The sequence below is a fragment of the Amblyomma maculatum genome, chromosome 11, assembly GCF_055883805.1.
Source record: "Amblyomma maculatum isolate TAMU_Amacu chromosome 11, ASM5588380v1, whole genome shotgun sequence".
In the NCBI taxonomy this organism is placed as follows: domain Eukaryota; kingdom Metazoa; phylum Arthropoda; class Arachnida; order Ixodida; family Ixodidae; genus Amblyomma; species Amblyomma maculatum.
Window position 1 is genome coordinate 139,656,103 of NC_139354.1, and position 22,316 is coordinate 139,678,418.

The 22,316-nt window shown below is 42.8% G+C and overlaps 1 protein-coding gene across 1 annotated transcript in view; it reads left to right on the forward strand.

The window, feature by feature from the left end:
- The first annotated feature begins 1,271 nt into the window (after positions 1-1,271).
- The window catches only part of LOC146175074 (gastric triacylglycerol lipase-like), a 44,950-nt gene continuing 23,905 nt past the window's right edge, over positions 1,272-22,316 (forward strand). Inside the window, exons 1-2 of the mRNA XM_084583503.1 lie at positions 1,272-1,437; positions 19,225-19,426. Coding sequence (XP_084439629.1) covers positions 1,303-1,437; positions 19,225-19,426 — 337 coding nt within the window. The 5' untranslated portion in view covers positions 1,272-1,302. The remainder of the gene's footprint in view (positions 1,438-19,224; positions 19,427-22,316) is intronic.

Below are 22,316 nucleotides of genomic sequence, written 5' to 3' on the forward strand. Positions count from 1 at the left end.
TTGATTTGATGTTCATAGCAAGATCTCATCTAGCAAAAGTGCTTAGAACCCCAGAAAAGGATGAATGGTCATGCACTGCCCTGTGGTTGGCAAAAAAATAAGTAATGTCGACCTTGCGCGTTAACTAGATATGTCATCAAGCGGGGCCCTTAAAACCCGAAGTTATATCCCTATATTCAGAACAATGCGGCGCGGATGAATGCAATTCATGCCGCAGAAAGCACCTTGCGATTTGCAGGTTAAGCAAGTAAAAGTAGCTCATGCTCTTTTTTATTAAGATGAAATGAACTAACAATTTAATGCACATTTTAATTTACTCCCGGGTAGAACGGTTTGACACCTTAAGGAAGGGCATCTAAGGAGGGATATTGGCTTACACATTTGTGCCGTTAAAGAAAGTTTCTCACAGCAGGATGTATTTAGTGTTACTGAGGCAGGGCTTATAATTTTAAATATTTGTGAATCTTGAAACGTAAAGCCGAAGAGCAAGGTTTTGGTGCTCAAGCCCTCAGGAATTTTGAATCTCTTAAATCTTTCGCAGACAGATCAGAACAAAGACGCCGTTTCGAACCTCTTCTGAAGCCGGGAAATGTGAAGGTTGTTCGAAAGGTTCCACAGGGAGCCTGTTCTTAACCAGTCTGCCAAACTCACTTGCATATGTTTGGTGTTGAAAAGCACTGGTGGACAGGACTGTCTTAATTTCGGCACGTTTTTTTTTTTGTTTTACACGCCTCCACCGACTATACGTTTTTCATACACTTTCATGCAAATACAAAGAGAAGCACAAAATTTACCCATCGACAGTGCGTTTCCAAATGATGCGCTTTAATTAGTGCACTTCGAATATTCGGCTCTAGGTATCGCGAGTGCAGAGCTTTAATCACAGTCGAAGAGTTCCGTAACAAAGACGTCAGCATCTATTGCACGTATAGACGCTTCCTCCTCAGTCTTTCCTCCTTTCTCGACTTTAGAAGTCTTCCCGCCTCAGGTCTAATTGACCTTCACTTTTTTTCTTTCGGTTCTTGTCTTCATGAAAGCAACTTCCCTAGTAAGTCGCGTCACAGAGAGGCGATCATACTCTCGCTCGTGGTCGCACCGAGGTTGCGTGCCAAGGAAGTTGGGTCTCATTTTTTTTCTTTTTTCGATTTCTTCGCATCGCGTCGGACACCCGCACGTTTTCTCTCAGTCAGAGGGGAGGCTCTGCGCAGCGAACGGTCGCATATTGTGCATTGGTTAATTGTGGTTCTTTTGACGAGACGAGGCGGATTTGTTTTTTGTTTTTGTTACGGTTACCGCGCCAAGATGGTGTCGCCGTCGGAGGCCATCTCTCGGCTTATCCCGAGCCTCCTTTTGGGATCCGTGAGGACAGCGTTGGACTTCCCTTCGGAGCTCGCCAATTTTTATACTGGAGGAGATCCCGACCAATGCACATCAATTGTGAGTAACCCACGGTTTTTCAGTCTGCTGCCATAGCGTAATATCTTACTGTTTATGAATGGCTCAGCGCCGCAGACAAACATAGCGAAACCTCTCTGATGCCTGTCCGAGCATAGGCGTCCACTAGTACGTCGTCACTTGGGGGCGACGCAATGACGTAAGCATCATGTGTATTAGAAGCTGCGACTCTAATGAAACATCCTCTTCGTGCGCACTTCCCACCTGCACTCACGCACGTATGTCGGAGGAAGTTTCCTTATTTGTGTGGTAAGAACCGTGATTAGCGTCTAGATCTGTACGACGCATGAATTCTAAACAGCGCCTATCTCATGCATCTATCCAGCTCACCCATTCCGTCCGCGTACCGGTAGTGCCACTCCATTTTAAAACAATTGTTGTCTCAAGAGGAGTCTCAGCTGCTCATAATCTCGTTGGCCAGAAGATTAGAAAGGCTGGGTGCCACTTCTGGAGCATTTCGCTAGCGGTTAAAATGAGCGCAAAAAAAAGAAAGTACAAGATAACGAACGCTCAGACACGGAATGCAAGGTTAAGTATTCAATTGGTTGCGAGCATGTGTATAGAACGTTCTTGAGTTTTCATTCTTTTCTCGTGTAGCTACCACTTCTTTTTCATGTTTACGAATAACATCCCACTCTGTGAATCCAATAGATAAAGTTGATTGGGACTTCTCGATATACTCATTATTATTTAATGATCTATTGTGTGAAAACGTGCCGCCCGTTCTCGCTTCGTACGCAACGTATGACTCGTGTTTCTAAGTATTGCGAGAAATATATATTGCAATACAAAAAAAAAACATTTTGGCACCTTTAGGGGTCATGCTTTCCACCGTTAATCTTACTTCGAGATGCAATTATAAGCAGATTAGAGAAGTAAATGAAATATAAAACCAGTAAAAAATAATTCTGAACAAAAGTGGCGCACGTCTGTTAATCCATGATTCTATGAGAAATCGCAAAATCCACAGCCCTGCTTTGCGCACGAATTGGGCGCTAGAATTACTTGCCTGTTTTCTAAATCCCTCACTCAAAAAGAGGCAAGGGTCCCAATAGAGCGACACTTAAAAAGTGTACGTTTGAAACAATGGTCATACCTTGCAAGCTAAGCCGTTAGTTTACAGCTATATTGTAGCTTACGTTTAATATTCTTTTGCTACTTTCACGCATTGTCGAGGTAAGAATTATCGCTAACGCTAACAAAAATCCCATCTTGTGGTCCACAATAGCATTTTTCGTCATGAGTAGAAAAGTCCAGTGCATCACTTTGGCACAAGATGTTCTACGTATATGTATTGAACGAAGATTACAAAAAGAGTGCACCGGAGCGTAATGCAGCTACCGACCTAACAGTGCGCGCTGCGGATGATGCTTTAAGTAATTTGAACTACTCTACGGCTTCTTTTAGTTGCTCAAGTCCGTTTATTGATGCGAAATCTTCATTTTCAGAGTAGAGTCAGGCTCTTGCCGACAACTACTATTGACTGTTAAGAAACAATCAGTTCAATTGCGTCTCTGAACATTATGCTACGTATATTTTTTCGGCTATTCAGGAAAGCCCACGTTAAACTAATAAGTAATAAACACATGGTTGCACTCTTGAATAACGTTCTGTAGTGGTCTCGTACTAATCCGCCGCCATCGGCAGTGTTTCCTCCAACTAGAAAATGTTTTACAGCCAATGTATTGAAGGCTCCTTACCTTTGTGAGAATTGTCTTTGGGGATGGTAGGTATACACTCTGCAAACAAAAACGTTTGTGCAGCGGAAACTGCACTACCATAGTAAAAGCGCATTTCCTCTCTGTAGCCGCTGCGCTTGCTACAGAGAGGAGGAGGAGGGTAGCGGCATCCCAACAGATGTGCGCACCGGAGCGGAGAGGAGGACAAGGTATAGGTTGCACCCTTTGCATGCGCGTGCCGCCGCGGAGAGCTGACCCATTGGAGCCAACACCACCTAGACTAAGTGGTGTGTGTGAAGCAGAAAACCATCTGCCGGCATAGCATGTTCAGGGCATCAAAGTATTATTATTATTATTATTATTATTATTATTATTATTATTATTATTATTATTATTATTATTATTATTATTATTATTATTATTATTATTATTATTATTATTATTATTATTATTATTATTATTGCTGTTGTTGTTGTGCAGCCCTTATATGTGCGGTGGCTGCTTTAGTCACGTCGCAAGCATACATTCCTTTTCTGTCAAAACGTGGTTTGCAGCGCAGCAACACGCGCCTGATAGCGTATACGCATGGTTATGTGAGACTTTTTTCATATTTGGCAGGCTTTCGATGGGTAACTTGAAATGGGAAAAGAAAGCAGCGAAAAAATTTGGCCAATTGTTCCTTACACTGAGCGGAATACATTTGCTAATTAATTGTATAATAAAGATATTGCGTATTTATTCTTACTTGGTTAGAAAATTAGGCGTAATATAGGAAATAATCAAGGGAGTACCATGTAGTGTCGCATTCTCATTGGTGTTACCTAGCTGCCAGTTCACGGTGTTTATTTAAATACTTGGTTAAAGTCAGTGAAACATGATCTATAACCAGCTATTGGGAGAGTAGCTACGGTCTTCTGCTGCTTATATGCACGGTTGTTGGTGCTTACTTAATATCTTTGCACGACATTTGAAAGCGCCAGCAATGATGGCTAAATGCAAGCAAAACTATTTCAAACACTCATTCACCGAAAGCCATAGTGTTAATTATGTCGTACTATAGCACGTTCTATTATGCGGCAAAATGAAATCACAGACTTATCAGAATATGTGGTAGTGTCCGTATATCATTTCAACTACGCAGGACTATATCGATGCTAAGCGCGCTCTTCCTTAGCCTGACCTCGTAGCCGGCATAGGTCGAAGCTGTAGCAAGAATGTTAATAAGGGAAACCTGTTTCCTATGTTTTGTAGGCGATCCGCATCCCAACTCGCCGTTTCAAGAGTGTACACGCGCACACTCCTCACCTATAAAGCCGATGCGCTGCATTACGCGACGGTGCCTTTAGCGGAACCCGCTACTGTGTTTTTTATCGCGTTTACCCTTGAGATCAATATCGCTGGTCTTACAAGACCAGCATAGTTCGAGTAGCGCTAAAGGCTGGCGACGTATCTAAATGAGATAGATTGTCATAGAATAAACACCTGTTATATATTTGGTATATGTTTTACTGCGTAGATATTGCTATCTTAAAATTAGGATAAATATCTCAGTGCGGTGTGCGTATACGGGCTATGTAGAAAGAAAACATTATTTACATTTTAGAGCTCAATGGTTCATATTATCGAACAAAAGCTGACTAATAAACATCATTTTTATTACATTTAGGAGAATATTATTTTCAGAAATAGAAGACAATCAACTCCAAAGTAAAATCTTTTTCATAATTTTCACAGTACACTCTGTCTCCACTTATTGAACGTCCAAAATGGCCACCTTATACCAATTTAGTTGTTTTAACGCCCAGTAATTTAAAAATTGGCGTCAATTGAATTTTCACGCATTAAATATCTACATGTTTTGTGTATTATATTTGATTATGTGTAACTAGGTCACAATAATTTGGCGCCTATTCTACGCAAAGAGCTACTAGTTTAAAAACGTCCGATGCGTAAAAGACAAATAAACATGTACGCACATGATTTTTTGACATTGCCTATTTGGAAATAAATTGCTGGATATGTATGTACAGCACATTTTAACGCTACATGATACACGTTTGTCGCTCATGGCTCCCATTTTCATAAATTTCTTTGCCTCTTAAAGGACCACTGTCCAGGGAAGGACCCTTTAAGCGAAGGAGCCCAGTGTTTCGATCAGGTACCGGAGATAGTCTGTGTAACATGCTACAGTGACACGCGCATCGCAAAGCAACGAAAATACAAATTAAAGCTCTCTCACGCTCTACTTGGGGAAGCCAGCTTCCCCGTTTCCTGCGCTGGCCCGTCGAGCCACAGTAATGACGTACTTTCCGCGAACGACGTCCATTGGTCCGTCTCGCTGTCTGAGGGTGAAGGATGGCTGCCTACTGCTCGTTGCGCGCTTTTCCCTCGCCACGGCCCGTCCGAATCCAGAGGCGCGCGCTCTCTCGCCCGTTTTCTTTTTTTTTTTTTCGCGCAGGCGGAGTGCCACGCCCCACCTCCCGCCAAACGCGGAGGAGGAAGGGGAATTTGTCTTGCGGAGGCTAGACGACCGGGTAGGAGAGTGAAAAACCTTTGCGAGGGAACGGAAGGAGAGAAACAGGACAGAATCGGGTGATTGGGATGGCTGTAGCTGCGTTATTAGCTACTCTTTTCAAAAACATTTTGCATTCTGGGGGCGAAGTCTCACAGTCACCGTGGAAGAAAATATTTTCGACCGGAGGGTGGACAGTGGGCCTTTAATATCAAAACTAAGTAGGTGAAGTACCTTTACTTCACTAGTATTTTAACCAATAAACTCCACCCGCAAGTACGTATGTATGTATGTATGTATGTGTGTATGTATGTATGTATGTATGTATGTATGTATGTATGTATGTATGTATGTATGTATGTGTATGTACGCATGTACAGCCTTTGTCAAAACTATATAGTCCACGCTGTATGCTCCCTGCGCCCTGTAGTGGCGCTGATCTTGCACTAGTGCAGGTCCTTCCCATTGGATGGGGCAGGGCTAAAAATCTTGCGATCCAGAAATTCGGAACACCTGAAATGTATTGCAAGCCGCACGAAGTGACTCAGAAGCAGACCCCCTGGGTTCTCCACTTTTGACAGTACATACATACATACATACATACATACATACATACATACATACATACATACATACATACATACATACATACATACATACATACATACATACATACATACATACATACATACATACATACATACATACATACATACATACATACATACATACATACATACATACATACATACATACATACATACATACATACATACATACATACATACATACATACACCCCGCTAGGGTGGCGCAGTGGTTACGGCGCTCGACTACTGTTCCCATAGACGCGGGATCGAATCCCGGCTGGGCGGCCGCTTTTCGATGGAGGCCAAAAACAAGACGCCTGTGTGCTGTACGATGTCAGCGCACGTTAAAGAATCCCCGGTGGTCGAAATTTCCAGAGTCCTCCACTACGGCGTCTCTCATAGCCTGGGCCGCTTTGGTACGTTAAACCCTAAAGTAAACCAAACCATACGTACATACATACATAATACCCGTTTTCTTTATAATCAGTCCGCACGCGCGGCGAGCAAGATATCTCCAATTTTTAATATACAAATCTGTAAGCAGTGAATCATTCTCATGGCAATACATACAGTCGCCTGAAAAAAAAATGATACAACACCAAGCCCAAGGCGGAGCTCGAGAAAACTGCATTGCAACGGTACCCAGCGACCGCGCAGAGGTCGGGACAGCTCAATTGGGAACCATCGTATCTGCAAGCATGTAAGGTGGCTCTGTCGCTCTACTGCTTGGTGAAATTCTGAGGAGTACCACAGCAGCACCCTGCCTGCGGTGTCCTTCCTATTTACTATTGCGAAATCAATACCACGCCAGGTCTAACCACTCGTCGCGTAGTCCGTGGCCCGTGGACTTCCTGCTCCTCGACTTCCTCGATCAGCGTGCCAATGCATTTGAATTCACATTATCCCTATGCCGCGGGCTGGAGCTGCCAATTCGTTTTGCTTCTTCTTTAATATGAGTGAGTTGATATCAGAATCAGCTTGCCAAAATCATTTGCATTCTCGTTGCCCCTACGACACGTAGTAACGTCTATACGGGTAAGTTGAAGCGCGACTTTATATGTGGGCTGGTAGCTTCTCGCGTCATACCTTTATAGGATGAGCTTCATCATCATCATCATCATCATCATCATCATCATCATCATCATCATCATCATCCTGATTATACCCACTGCAGGGCGAAGGCCTCTCCCATATTTCTCCACTTAACCCGGTTCTGTGCTAGCTGCATCCACTTGACCCCTGCGAACTTCTTAATCTCATCCGCCCACCTAACTTTCTGCCGCCCCCTGCTACGCTTTCCTTCCCTTGGAATCCAGTTTGTTACCCTCAGCGACCATCGGTTATCCTCTCTTCGCACTACATGTTCTGCCCATGTCCATTTCTTCTTCTTAATTTCAGCTAGAATGTCGGTAATCTGACCCACTCTGCACGCTTTCTATCTCTTAATGTTACCCCTACCATTTTTCGTTCCATAGCCCTCTGGGTTGTCCTCAACTTAAGTAGAGCTCTTTTGGTTAGCCTCCACGTTTCAGCCCCATAGGTGAGTACAGGTAAGATGCAACTGTTGTATACTTTCCTCTTGAGCGATACCGGTAAGCTGCTAGTCATAATCTGCGAGTGCTTGCCCAATGCGCTCCATCCCAATCTTATTCTTCTTGTTATTTGCTTTTCATGGTCCGGATCTGCGGTTACTACCTGTCCTAAGTAGACATATTCGCCTACTACTTCCAGTATTTCGCTGCCTAATGTAAACTGCTGTTCCTTCCCGAGGCTGTTGAACATTACCTTAGTCTTCTGCATATTGATTTTCAAGCCTACCTTTAAGCCTTTAAGGATGAGCTTAAGTATCCCCAATACTGTAGCACCTTACACTGATAGGGCGTGATAGGGGAATAATGTAGCAGGCAAAAGAAGCGTCCGCCGTTGATTTCGAAATTCAACTAGAGTTACCTAGAGCTAAATCAGAACTCATTTTTTTCCGCGCTCAAGTTACAGCGGACGGCAAGCGCTCGCCATAGCGTGATTCTGCTATACACTCTCGAAAATTTTATTTGTTTTGCAGACGGTTTGGTGCTGCGCGACCACTTGACGAAAGCCTTGGAACCGCATTCGTGGTTCTAGTGGTATGAGGGGCAAGACTGCTTTCTAAGCTCAGTGGCATTTTTTTGTTAGGGACGCCATCCGTAAAGTGGTCTGCCCTTCGCATTCTCTCTAGGGCTGGAGTAAAATGGCACTAGTGATTCCTGTATGTTAGACAAGGTGAATTGTTGAGCTAAGCCTTCAGGGAATGCCGCAAAGGGGTATATATGTCGCCACACTGGAAGGTCATTAAATGCAGATAACCGATTCATCCAGGCGTACCGTGATGAAGAAGACAGGCTGAATGATGCCCAACCCAGTGGTAGGCCGAGATCGACGACGAGACTGGCAGAAGGATTGCAGCAGTGGCGATGGCAGATCGATTTTTATTGTTAACGACATTCGCGATACACTTAACATGGACGTCTCCTGCTCTAGAATTCGTCGGCGACTGAGAGAGGCACTGATATTCATTTATTTATTATTTTATACAAGTACCTGGAGCGCCTTAAGGACATTATTGCATTGGGAGGGGGGATTGGAAGAAAACATATGGCTTAAACAAACATGTGACAAAAACTTCAAACAGCGAAGCATAGTTGATAACAGCAAGAAAGTGACAAAATAAGCAACATTGATAAGTCATCTTGATGGCTAGCAACGTTCAGGGCACCGCGATGCAAAATTCACAACACATTAAATGAAAAAGGTGCACTATCAAATGAAGCGCAATGCCAACCAAAAGATATGAAGTAAACGGGATGATATAAATCTACGTGAGACTGTAGGACAATAAAGGCTGAAACTCTGAACGCGTTTTATATTCACTAATCCTCTTAGGATGCCTGTACCAGCGTGCTGAAGCATGTGGAAAAATGAATTACGGTAGACATCAGTCCGAGAGCGCATTTCAAGAACTTTCACCTCGTGATCACATTTTTTAGAGATGAAGTGGGGAGGGAAAATGTACAAGCTCTTATTTATTCCATTGAGAGAAAAGTAAATTCGAAAAAAAAGTCATAATTTTACCGTCAGTCGGCGGTGTGCTAGTGTTTTACAACCAAGGTTCTCTTTAATTAATATAATACTACTACGGAAGTTATAATTACCAGAAACAAATCTTGGAGCGCGGCTTTGGACGCGTTCAAGCTTTTCAATAAGATTGGAGCTCTGAGAGTCCCATACCGTCCAAGCGTATTCGAAAACCCCACGAACATTTGTTAGGTAAAACTGTTTTTTTTTTCCTTCTAAGGGTTTTAAAGAATTACGTCGAACAATGTTTAGCATACCAGATGATTTAAAGTTTACGTATTAAATATGTAAATAGAAGTAGAAGTAGGCGGCGGGATAGTTAGAGTGGATACCGGTAAGCTGTCTAAGGAGACGAAAGATTTGATTAAGAAACACCAGAGTATGAAAGCTTCCAATCCAACTGACTAGATCGAATTGGCCGAGAAATCAATAAGCGCAAGGTGGGAGATACAAGGAAGTATAAGATGGAGAAAATTGAGCATGCTGTAAAGAACGGGGGAAGCCTTAAAGCGGTAAAGAAGAAATTGGGCATAGGCAAAAACCTGATTTATGCGATAAAGGACAAGGCGGGCAGAATTTGGGCATAGGCAAAAACCTGATGTATGCGATAAGGGACAAGGTGGGCAACGTCATCAAGAATATGGACCAGATAGTCAAAGTAGCCGAGGAGTTCTATACAGATCTCTACAGTACCCAAAGTAGTAAGGACCGTAATGAGATTGGCGGTCGGGAAAAACAGTCAGACGTTCCACCAGTGACGACGCACGAGGTCAAGAAAGCATTAGAAACTATGAAAAGGAGGAAATCAGCTGGAGAGGATCGGATAACTACAGATTTGCTTAAGGACGGGGGGGGGGGGGGATATCGTGCTAGAAAAACTGGCCACCCTGTATACGCCATGCCTGGTGTCATCGACGGTACCGGAACCATGGAAGAATGCGAACGTTATCCTCATTAATAAGAAAAGGGATTCTAAGGACCTTAAAAATCACAGACCAATTAGCTTAATGTCTGTTACGTATAAAGTACTTCCTAAGGTAACCGCTAAAAGAATCAGGACAACCTTATACTGCAATAAAGCTTAGGATCAAGCAGGTTTTCGGAAATGGTACTATATTATCGATCATATCCATACCATCAATCAGGTGATAGAAAAATGCTCGGAATATAACCAGCCCTTATACATAGCATTCATTCAGTACGAAAAGGCATTTGACTCAGTTGAAACCTTGGCGGTGATGCAGGCATTGCGAAACCAGGGGGTAGAGGAGCCGTGCGGGAAAGTGCTGGAAGATATTGTTTCTAGGTGGCATGACTTGTTCTTGGCTTGTTTTCTGCCCCCGTAACGATTTCTGGCCGCCATGCTTCTGTCCTCTTCACAGTTCTGCAGCATTGTTCTCACGACATCATTCTTAGCCTCGACTTTCTTTCTGACCATACAGCCATCATAGACTGCGCTACAAGCGTCGTTGAACTTGACCTCCCCTCTCCTTTCGACCCACCCTCTCCCGTTCTGCACCGCCTTTGTAATGTCGACCTTGTCCGCCTGCCTCCTGAAGCCGCAACGTATGTTGCATTCTGCTCTGTACACTCTATTCCCGATGGACGCTATATCGTCACCCCGCACCTCCACCAAGATGTTACGTGTGAACTCGATGTATTTACAGTGTATTTACAACAGCCTGAAGTGGCTTAGCAGCAAGCAGCAACACGGAACCAGTCCCACTTCTTCGTCATCACCTTGTCCCTTCCGCGAGGCAAGAGAAGGCAACACTTCGTCTTCCTCATCGCGTAACAATATTTCTAATATTGAACCTTTCCAATAAATAGACCGTTCAAATTATAAGCCGATCTCACAGGAAAGTGTTCACGGGTGAATGACACATGTTGACACCAAGCGCTGTTCAAAGACATACCCTACCTAATGCACCAAGCATGACTTTTGTTGAGATAATTCTGCAAGCTACTACGTTCTGAATTATTATCTACATTCCTGTATATTGCATAATCATCAGCACATAACCTCATTTTGCATTCTAGAGTTTGGACAATATGTTATGCTGCTGGCCAAGAACCAGTTATTTTGGTGCCTAGAACCCACGTTTAACTGAACAGCAGAAACATCTACGTCGGGAGTTAAATTCTCTCAACCACTGGAAGACTCGACAGTGAATGAATGGAAAGAGGCTGTATTCACCGACGAGTCCTCATTTTTAACTAACATATTTATTTCGACATTTTGGTCGTGCCACGACCTTTACACTGCCTTAATGTCTGATGTATGTTTTCACAGTGACAACTTGCTTTGATCTTCGGCGCTGCCAAACTGAGTGAAAGTCGTATTTAGGTAAATGTGTCGCTTTCTTTTTTATTTTTTGAGACACCTTCTAATAATCCATTAGGGCGTGTTTCATTCGAAGAAAGTTGTATAGACAGCTTTGACAGTGATGTGTTATTTTTTCTCTACCAGTTTATCTGTTTTTATTCTCGTTCTCTTTCTCTGTTATACTTCCTAGGGGCCCTTTACCGGCTTTATCTGCCTCGTGGTACGCCAGTGTCTTGTTGCTGCACCCGACCAGCACGAAGGCGCCGCAAATTCCTGCACTCAACGCAAATGTGTATACCCATCGAGATGACCCCACTTTCTCTCGAGTTGTTGCCTATTCACTCTGGTTGTTGATTACTTGCTTTTCCCTTTTTTGCGCGCGCATCCGATTCTTTGTTGTGTTCGCCTCCTTTTTGTGTTCGCTTGGCAGCGAAGTGCCCCTACGTTTTCTTCTTTCTCTCTCCGCCCCTCTCTTAAATTTTTCCTTCATGTCCCCTTTCACTGCCCTCTGTCGCTGTCATTGTATAACCTTGAAAAGAGTGCCTAAGCGCACTGCAACAACATTATTGAGAAAGGTCGTGGTGCGACCGAAATGTCGAAATAAATATGTTTGAAGCTTTTCAATATGACTCTCTGGACACACTACTTTTAATCAGTTGCATTGAAAACGTTTGATATCTATATATATATATATATATATATATATATATATATATATATATATATATATATATATATATATATATATATATATATAGCAGCTAATGTTCGATGTGTGATTAAATTGTGTTTCTAGGAAAAGAATCTTGACACAAGACGCAACTTTCGTCATGTAAAACCCAATAGCTGAAGCAGCACAACAGTTACGCGAGCTGGGGAAATATAATATGGGGAAACAATTGTAGACTGCACGACTTCCACCCCGTTCCGCGGGACGCTATATGCGTTAAACACCACGTGCGTACTGAATGGTCTGCAGCGGCCATTGTTTCTTTACGGCCTTGGAATCGTTTACTGCGTCGGCAGGAACCTTTATGAAGGTCGTATCTGCAGCAAGGAGGAACGTCAGCCAAGATAATCGCCACGTTCTCCAGGAACCTTCCCAAACTGCATATTTGAAAGATTATTTATCGAAATTAAGTCTTCCAATATTCGCGATTGGCAGCAGACCGATTACGCTAGAATGAGATGTTTGATAAAACGCTAACACAACTTTTTTAGGTCATATCATGTAAGATAAACTCCTCGCGAAAAAATACGAACGAGTAGTAAGGTAGCGTTAAATGCACAAATTTTGATCAGTATCTCGAGCTAAATCTACATAAGCGAAAAAAACTTCCTGTGTGCGCTCTACGTCGCGCTGGTATTTTTGAACAACGCAGTTTGCAAGCTCTTATCAGTTGAGCTGCATACAGGAGAACAAAACTCTGTCGGCACTTTGCCGATTGATGCTTGTCAGCTACCAGAATCAGCTTTTCTATATCGACATCTGTTACCTGGTCAGCCTTTTGTGAGCTTTCAGGCATCACTTGTTCTAGGCACATCTACTTGAGTCCCCAGATAACGTTTCTTATTAACTCCATAACAATTTACCTTTTTACTACAATCACACTCTGCAATGAAGAAAGATGTATGGTATTTTAATTTCTCTAATTTGTTTATCTTATAGCACTAGAACAGTCGCGTCAGTTCGGTGGGAAAAAACCCCATAATTTTCAAGCAGTTGCAATGAATATTTGTCACGACAATGGGCTGCATTTATTTTTCGTTGAATATTTATTTATTGAGGAACTGCTTTCTGTGCTGGGTGAAGGCATCTGAGGTAATATGTTTCTATCCGAAAACGTGGCGCCAGTTTTCATAATGACAATTCAAAACCGAAAGCTGTCCGTAGTTTGCAGACAAGCTCCTTCCGTCTAAGCGCATTTCTACCAATATATGCAATAAATCTTTACATTCTCAGAAGACAATTTCGCTTTCTCTGACAAAATATATTATTGCATCCTCTACCTATTTGCCGAGCGTTTGTTTTGCCGTAAAGTTGCGAAGTGCCCCAAATGTTGTTAGAGGTGCGCGCCGTATAGCTTTTGATTAGTGGTGAACTGGTGATGGCTTGTAGTGCATAGACTGCTCATGATCTGTCAGAAATCACATAAAAAGGGTATCTTGTCAGCGCCAACTTGCTTGATAGGCTGGAATCCTGTTTACATTAAAGAAAGAAATCATTCATTTCTTAATAGATTATCAGCTTATCTGGAAGCAGGAGCCCGTCTAGCCTTGGTAGATCAGTGACTATAGCGGTAGAGGACTCACGTTGGGTACGCGTTTGCTATCCAGGTTCCAGAGGCCACGTTTGGTTGCAGGTAAAGTGAAAGGGGCCCGAGTAGTCTGCAATGTCAGTGGTGGCTAAATAATTTCAGGTGGCCTATATTGACGGTGCCTTCGACTGCAGTGTTCTTCATAGTGCAATGTCGCTTTCAGACGTTTCACTTCGTACACCACATCCAAATCAGCTGTTCCGGGGAGATATTGCTCTTTGAGGGGGCGCAGCTAAAGTCGTTTCCTTTAATCTAACCCTAAGGAAAAAGCAGTTTTCGTCCCAGGAGAAAAACAAGACGACAATATTATCCCAAAGAAGAGTTTTGCTTGGATTACTAATCTGGAATTATGAAATGGTCTTTCGACGAATCCTTTGATCGTCTCCCAGGCACCGCGGTCAGTCTGCGTTATTGCAATGTCTTGCAGTAACCAGCTGCTGGCGTCACTCGCTTCTAAGCGACTTCGGATTGCCGTGTCATCTCCGTAACGTCAAGGAAACTGGTTGCAGTTAGGTCACGTTTCTTTGAAGCTTCGCAATATCTTGCGCGAGAGCGCGCGTTGGAACGTTTGTACTTACACTTGAACTTCAATGTATAAAAAAAGGCGCTCTCATGACAGTATTTTCCTAACCAGCAGAAGTGAGTCAGACTCGTGCAATGTTATGCATGGGTCCGATGCTTTACATACGATGTGCACCTGGAAATATTTGACCGGGTCTAGCACCGCCAAGAAGTGCTTCGGGCTGCACTAGTTGAAAAAAAAAAACAATTTGAAAAGATGCGCTGCTTAGGCGGACGAGGATGTGTTAAGAAATGAACTGAGAAGTTAAGCTCAATATACCGACCGAGGGTTTATTCCAGAAGATTGGAACGATGAAAGCACGTACACGTGACAATGGTACGGCAATAAAAGGGGACAAAAGCGATAAACCAACAAAACACGCAGCGATGACCGTAAGATCGGAACAATTCAAGCGACCAAGTGTTTCATTCCCGTTCGCACCCAACAGAAGCACACACTTGGGCGACACTCATGCAATTAATTTATCAGAGCACAAAATATTTACTTCATTTCGAGTGAGCGCAGTGGATGGGTAGCTAACCAATTGACTCTTATCTGAAATCATGGTGAAGGCCTCAACAACCTCACGCATTTTCCTATTGTTTGCACGTGGCAATATTTCTGTGTTCTCAAAACATGGGTGACACTTGTGTTTAAGGGAATAATTGGACAGGTTTTCAGGAGTCTGCACGGAGCGACAATTCCACCCTAGATCTTACAAACTTCCACTTGTTTCATAACGATGCTTCAAGAAATGCTCATTCTTCGATGGGCCACAAGCAACGTTTATTTTGAAATGATTATAAATGTGTGATATTTCGCCCGATTATTATCCGCAAGTGAAAACAGATACAGTCACGAGTGTCAGCGTCCTCATGAACCTTGACCGTGTGAATGAGAACCGATATGAAATTGAGCCAAACAGGAGGAGGCCATAAGGAAAAAAGCGGTATGACTCGCGCCATGCCAAGCGCGAACTGCCAGGGGCAGCCAAGGACGCCAGCTTTGAAACGTTGCGGGGCGTGTTTTCCAGGCCACAGCGTCGAATGCGGAAGAAAGGCGAGGGCGAAAAAGAGAAGTAGCTTGACGTCTGGCTCGGTCCGTCTCGTGTACTGAAAGGGAAATATGCATGGACGTCATTATATAAATGCGTCAACAAAACTGCGTTTTTTTTTTTTTCATTTTTGTTCCTCACACTAGGCCAGTTTAATGACGCTACTGCTGTAACCTACGGTTATCGGGAAAACCACCCTTTTTTGCTCGCATAAAAGACGACCATAAATGGTTTTCGCTTGTTCGTGCTGCTGCAATTAGCCCCTTTCTTGCACGAAACATAGCACGATACTCCAGCGAATCCAGTTCTTTTTACATCCCTTTTATTCATTTTAATCAGTGATTGAACCCCCATTCCAGACTAAATGAAGAGGGGAGTGACTGGAAAGAACAAATGCATAATTCAAATCAATGACTGCTCCAGAAATAAATACGCATTTTGTAAAATATTTTTTGTTGTTTTAGGAGCGTGCTGGCTATTATTATCTGCGATGTAAGCAGGGAGGCGATTTCAATTCGCGCGACTGGTACTGATAAAATGTGAAACATTTAAATTCAAGTCTTGAACTAATGGTCCAGCTCAACTGATATATATATATATCTTAGAAAAAAATAGCGGAATGTTCATTTGTGGGTCACAATGCGATAATTTTTAAAAAGATATAAGTTACGCTTTCGCAACATAATATAAACACGGATAAAATAAAACAGGCGGAAAATTTCTCAATAACTTTCAAATTAGTAATTAGTATATCGTGATGAAGATTCCACAATGCATCTGCTTATTCCATTTTGAAAAGCATTAGCGTTTCTTCAAAAGCAACTCACGTCTTGCTTTGATATAATTTTTCTTTTTGCGTTTCATTATTCAGTAGGGCGGATAGCATTAAAAATGACTTACTCAGAGTGGTGGTCCGAAGTGAGGTCTGCAAAAATTTGAATCGCCAATTATGCTAGGGGAAGGTTAAGCAGCACACGCAAGAAGTATTATTAATATCAGTGCCGGTTGGGCGAGTGTGTATTAGAGGCATCAGTATATAATAATCATGGAGGCATACATCTAGTTTATTGCCCGAAATGTTGCAAAAAGCATAGAAGAGGTCTTGTTAAGAGCCGAAGTGCATGATTTGCTTCGAATACGAAGCGGATTTGTCTATGAATATGTCTGTACCATCTGCGGGTCAGTTAGCAACAGATGCATGAAATAGCCGCATAGTAACGAGTTGCTATGTTTAACAACTGCATGAGAAGTGTATAGCAATGCCTTTCCAAGGCGGCAGTAAATCCCGCGGTAAGGCGCTGCAATCCTTCATCGCATCAATGATATTAGAAATATATGGGCTGAATTTCCCTGTTATTTTATCTTACTATCGATTTTATCTAACTGTACAGCTGTTAAGTATTTACATCAAAACCCGAAAAACATCAGTTTTTTCCCTCTGGCAACTATTCAACCATCCCCGAAATACTTTTTAGCGCTAGCGGCATTGCCGCACTAATTGATTCCCTGAAGCTAACTTTATCAGTCGGCAACGGTAGCATTCATCCCAAAATATTGAAGAGTACTAAACATAAAACTAAGGTTATATAATCACACTTTTTCAGCAGTCGCTCCTATCTGGTGTGGTTACACAAGACTGTAAAGTGGTGAAGGTCATTCTAGTTCCAAAAAAAGGTAATCCATTTTCCCCCACCAGCTAACACCACATGTCGCCAGAAGTGTCTGTGCGAAATTATTTTAATAAATAATTTACTATCCCATTGTAAAATTTCTTTCATATGCAATTTTTTTTATCCTAATCACCACGGCTTCCGCAGGGAATCCGTGCTGATTAAGGCACTTGCGACACTCAGCTAGGCCTCTTTATAAACAATATAAACTCTAACTTTGAAACCGCCCGGGTGGCACCTTGATTCTGAATTTCGAATAAAGCATTCGATAAAGTACGCCACAAGTATCCATTACTACCTTTTTAACCACTGTCCCTCAATGGTCAGTTTTCAGTTGGATGCGAGACTTTTTAACCAACTGCCATCAGTTCGTTCTAATATTGACTCCTCATCTTTGCCCCCCGTGGATTCAAGGCTCTGCTCTAGGCCCTCATCTATTATGAATTTAAATATATGAGCTTCTTAAGAACATTTCTTCGAATATCCGTTTATTCGCAGATGAATACTTGATATATGGCCCAATTAACAACCTAACCGATGGTAGTGCACTTTGATGTGACCTTGACAGCATTCGAGCCTGGTGTAACAAATGGCTTGTGTCCTTAAACATTAAGAAATAGTATTTTATTACCTTTATTTGAAAACTGACCTCCACTATCCGCAAATAATCTCTGGGCTTCTACCTCTTTTTCGTTAGTACCTGCAGTTACTCAGGAATGAACTTATCCGCCGACTTTGCGTGGACCAATCATATGTCACTACACTATCAAATAAAGCTTGCCACGAACTCGGTTACGCCGCAACCTTCGATTAGCCGCTCTCGCTGCAAAATGATTAACATACTGTTGCTTCGTTTGATCTAAACATGAATATGCATGCGCTATCTGGGACCTCTGCTAGGATACCCACATTAACTTACTGGAATCTGCTCAGAACCCTGTGGCGCGTTTTATTTCTTCTGAATACTCATACAAGTAAAAGTACTACTGAAATCAAAGCAAAAGCTAACCTCCCCAATATTATTCCCCGTCGCAAAGCCGCCCATCCCTCCCTCATCCATAAATTCTTTTCTGCCATGAGTACCCTCGTAACTTTCATTCTATAATAGGCTACCACTCCCGCCTCAGCCATGACAAGGACGGTATACGCATGTTCAGCCTGATCATTTCTGGTTTTGTATACGGACGCTCAAGGACTGGAATGATCTTCCTGCTGCTGCAGTGATCCATTGCAATCACGGCCACTTCAGGCACTTCATCGAAGAACTCACCTGTATTAACTAAGGACCAGCGATCACGTAAAACCCTTCCACAGGAGCATTTGATGTATTGAAAATAAATAATAAACTACAACTATTTAGCTAACAGAAGAGCGAAACCTGTACAACACGTTTTGCCGAATAATAAAATTTATTCAAATTGTCGCATTTTTGCCTGCTTCCACCCTTACAACCTAGTACAATGCGCAACTTGGGTTTCTGTGATGCATACAACTGTTTCACATATAAGCAATGACAGATTCAGTATCATATTGTTACGTGGCAGGAAGCTACCACGCAAGACAAGCACAGAGCAAACCGGACGTCGAAACACAAGTTGCCGCGAAGGATTCCGGCCGCGAGCACTCGTGGATGTGGAGAGCGGGAAGACCGACCTGGTTCGGCACTGGCGGAAGCGTTCAGTGAATCTGACTCTCGTAGCAGTATTATTTTGATGTCCATAGTTCGCACTACTAAGAACCATATCAAGTTATATTCCATTTTGGACTATGCAATTTAGCCCTCAGAGTGAATGGATCTATGAAAGCATCCTTTTGCCTACTGTTAACTCTCAAAGCGTTCTTATGATCCCAGAATATTGAGATTCCTCAGAGAGCACTGACAAATACTTACTGCAAGAAACCCATTGCAGGCATAATTAACTACATGACTACTTTTTGTTTCATTTAGGAGCAGCTGATTCGGAGCAAAGGCTATCCGTTCGAGCGACACAACGCTATCACGAGTGACGGATACATTATCGAGATGCACAGGATACCACACGGAAGAGGGAAATGCAAGAGCTCGTGCCACAAGCAACCCATTCTGCTCATGAGCGGTCTGCTGGGCGACTCCACAAATTACGTGCTCGACTTTCCAAACCAGTCACTTGGTAAGTTGCTCAATCTTATGCCATTTGCGTCTGCGGTTGATTTTGGCTTGTAGCCACTGTCGGCCCTCTCTTTAAAAAGAGCACTAAACCAGCGAACTCCTACAGATGGCACTTGACACGTGTGCTAACGTGGACATGTTGGATCTTTTGAATTAAACATGAATAGAAAAACATGGCCGATGCAGTTTGAATGTAGTTACGGTTGACAGACTTATTTATAGATGCTGTTTTTGATGTTATCGTTTTTAATTCACTCCTATCAGGTCGAATGACAGGGACAACGCTCTTCTGCCTTCTCTCATCTTCCAAGGCATTGGCGATCTTAAATACTTCACTAATCATACAAACTCAGTAGCTGACCTCTCTCCATATAGAGATTTCAAAGACATTCTCCACAATTTTGCGTAATTTGGAAATTTTAATAAAGTGGTTTAATGCGATAATGCGCTTAATGGCCGCATTTTCGAACCACCTGTCAGCAAAATTGTCTCTGCTCCATAACGCCAGAAAATGAGCGAGAGTGAGAAAACAGTTAAAATTAAAAGAAATATATAGCGGTATAATCCACTCTACGGCTAATTATTTCGTTGCAAGCATGCCTGATTGCTGACCCATGTTTTTGTACCCCAAGAAAAGGCGATCGCAGTCTCTGCGACAGCATTCTCGGCATTCGGCAGAAGTGCTCGCGGAAGGTTCCGCCAATGACGACGCCGTTATGTGAGGCCATATCCTCTTAGCGACACAGTTAGCACTTAACGGGTGGAATATTCTAAATGAAAGTAGTCAATTAAGCACAAGCGCAGGGTTCGCTGAGTAAGGAATCTGCCAACAAGTAGTTACACCCTCTGCGAAGGAAAAATTCTTGTGCGACTGGTTGAAAAGGACTTAGGGAGACGCAGCCAAAGCAGCAACAATTCGTTTCTGCTCCTGCAAAGCGGCCATTTTTGTACTTTGCAGCTGCTGCTATCTGTCGCATACGGCTATCGCGAATATCAACTATGATGAAAAATAGCGCAAAAATTACACGAAGGACGGAAGGAAGACACGGACAAGCGGACAAGTGCTACTGCCTATGTTATGACCTAGCTTCCCAAACAGGAGGCTGGTTCTTTTTATTTGTTTTTGTTTTTTTTTCCAAGTCACCTGTATTTATTGCGTGCTTCAGCAATAAACCCAGCAGTTGCGAGTTAGCGCTTGTCCGTGTCTTCCTTCCGTCCTTCGTGCACTTTTTGCGGTATTTTTTATCATGAAGGCTCATCAACTCGCCCAACTTTCGGCATTATCAACTATGCGTGGCTTCAGCGATAAGCTTTGTTGTTGCTCTAGCTACCCCGATAGCGGAGGCCATGAACTGCGGATGCGCAGCTGAGGCAGGCGAGTGTTTGTTTTCAACCAGGGTAGTGGGGAGGGGAAGGGGGGGTAATGGGGCATGCTACCTAGCGGGCAAGTGGCACCCTCAGACGCCACAACCGCGAGGAATAAGGAAGTTGAAAAGCTGTTAAGTTCATTCCAGCGTAAATATACATATAGTGTATTCGTGCCAATACCACTCAGGCCCGCAAATTTTACGGTATTGCCACATGACTGCCTATGATACTTCGACTTGGTGTATATAATTATTTGGGAATTCGGATGCCAAAATGATGTTGTACGTTTTTCTAGAAAACCTTCATTTATATTAATATAAGGTATGCATTCCTTGCTCGACAACGCTGTTCTCACGAGCTGTTTCAAGTGCACAGAGCGCTCATTGCAAGGCACTGCAAAAATTTGTTTTGACCGCTTCACCGGTAACGATTAATGTAAAACATTTGTGGACAAGGAGACGCTTACATTTATTTCTTAACTGAACCTGCATCGCCTATAGATTACGCGGTCTGGAATTCGTGGTCTTATGTATCGTATTGTCAGGTAGTGGTAACAAGCTCGGTAGCTATAAACGAAGACACTGGAGCTGCATATGAGTTAGGTCTTTAGTCGCCTGACTTGCTCCCGCAAAATAATAAACAACTTCCAACGGCGATAGCAGTACTCTTGCTCGCTGGTAGTCGGGCTAGGGAGCGCCAGCTCCATTTGGCAGCACTCAATCTAAAGTCAGGGAAGAAGCATCTAGATATACCGGCTAGAAGGTACTGCAAATGTCTGGCATAATACAGAAACTGCAGGCTTGCCTGTGGTCATTACAGACTAATCTCCGTGCATCTAGAGCAACAAAAAAAGCGATAAAGCCACGTATTGGGATGAAGAGAGCACAAGATCGTTCCGAGCGATAAGATCACACTGATAAGGCCGCATGCTGACGGCTTTTGAAAACAAAAAAGAAAGGTCGCTAGGTTTCTTGGCGCTGTATTTAAGCAATTGCTGTAGAATAACTGTAGAGATTTAATTTTCTGTTACACACAAGGCAGTAAAAATATAATTTGCAAATTTTCGTACAGATTCAATATGCTGTAGCAATAGGCAGAAATTTCTGAAAATATTTTGATGTAATGATGAACCTTTTTTCTTCTAAAAGTTGTTTGGAAGCAAAATTTATAGGTCTTATTTATTTTGTTTTAGAGCGCAGCTTTTTGGTGCCCATTCTTGCATTTCGCGGCGTCGCCGTTGTCCCGCGTAACCAGCTACATAAATAAAATAAATCCTCTTTTATCGGGAATCGAACCTCAATCCCTTGGATTCCCAGCCGAGCGCTTTTACCAGCTGCGCCCCTCCGGAGAGTTCTTTTTTTTTTCGGGCATGGTATTTATTACACGCTGTTATGTACAGAAAGGGCTGTGTATACACATTATGCATTGTTACGGGTTTTACAATCCCAGGCCTGGGATTGGGAAACGAGCGTAATAATTCTATCTGTCTATCCCGAGGATGATAGTAGCGATGACAATTAGTT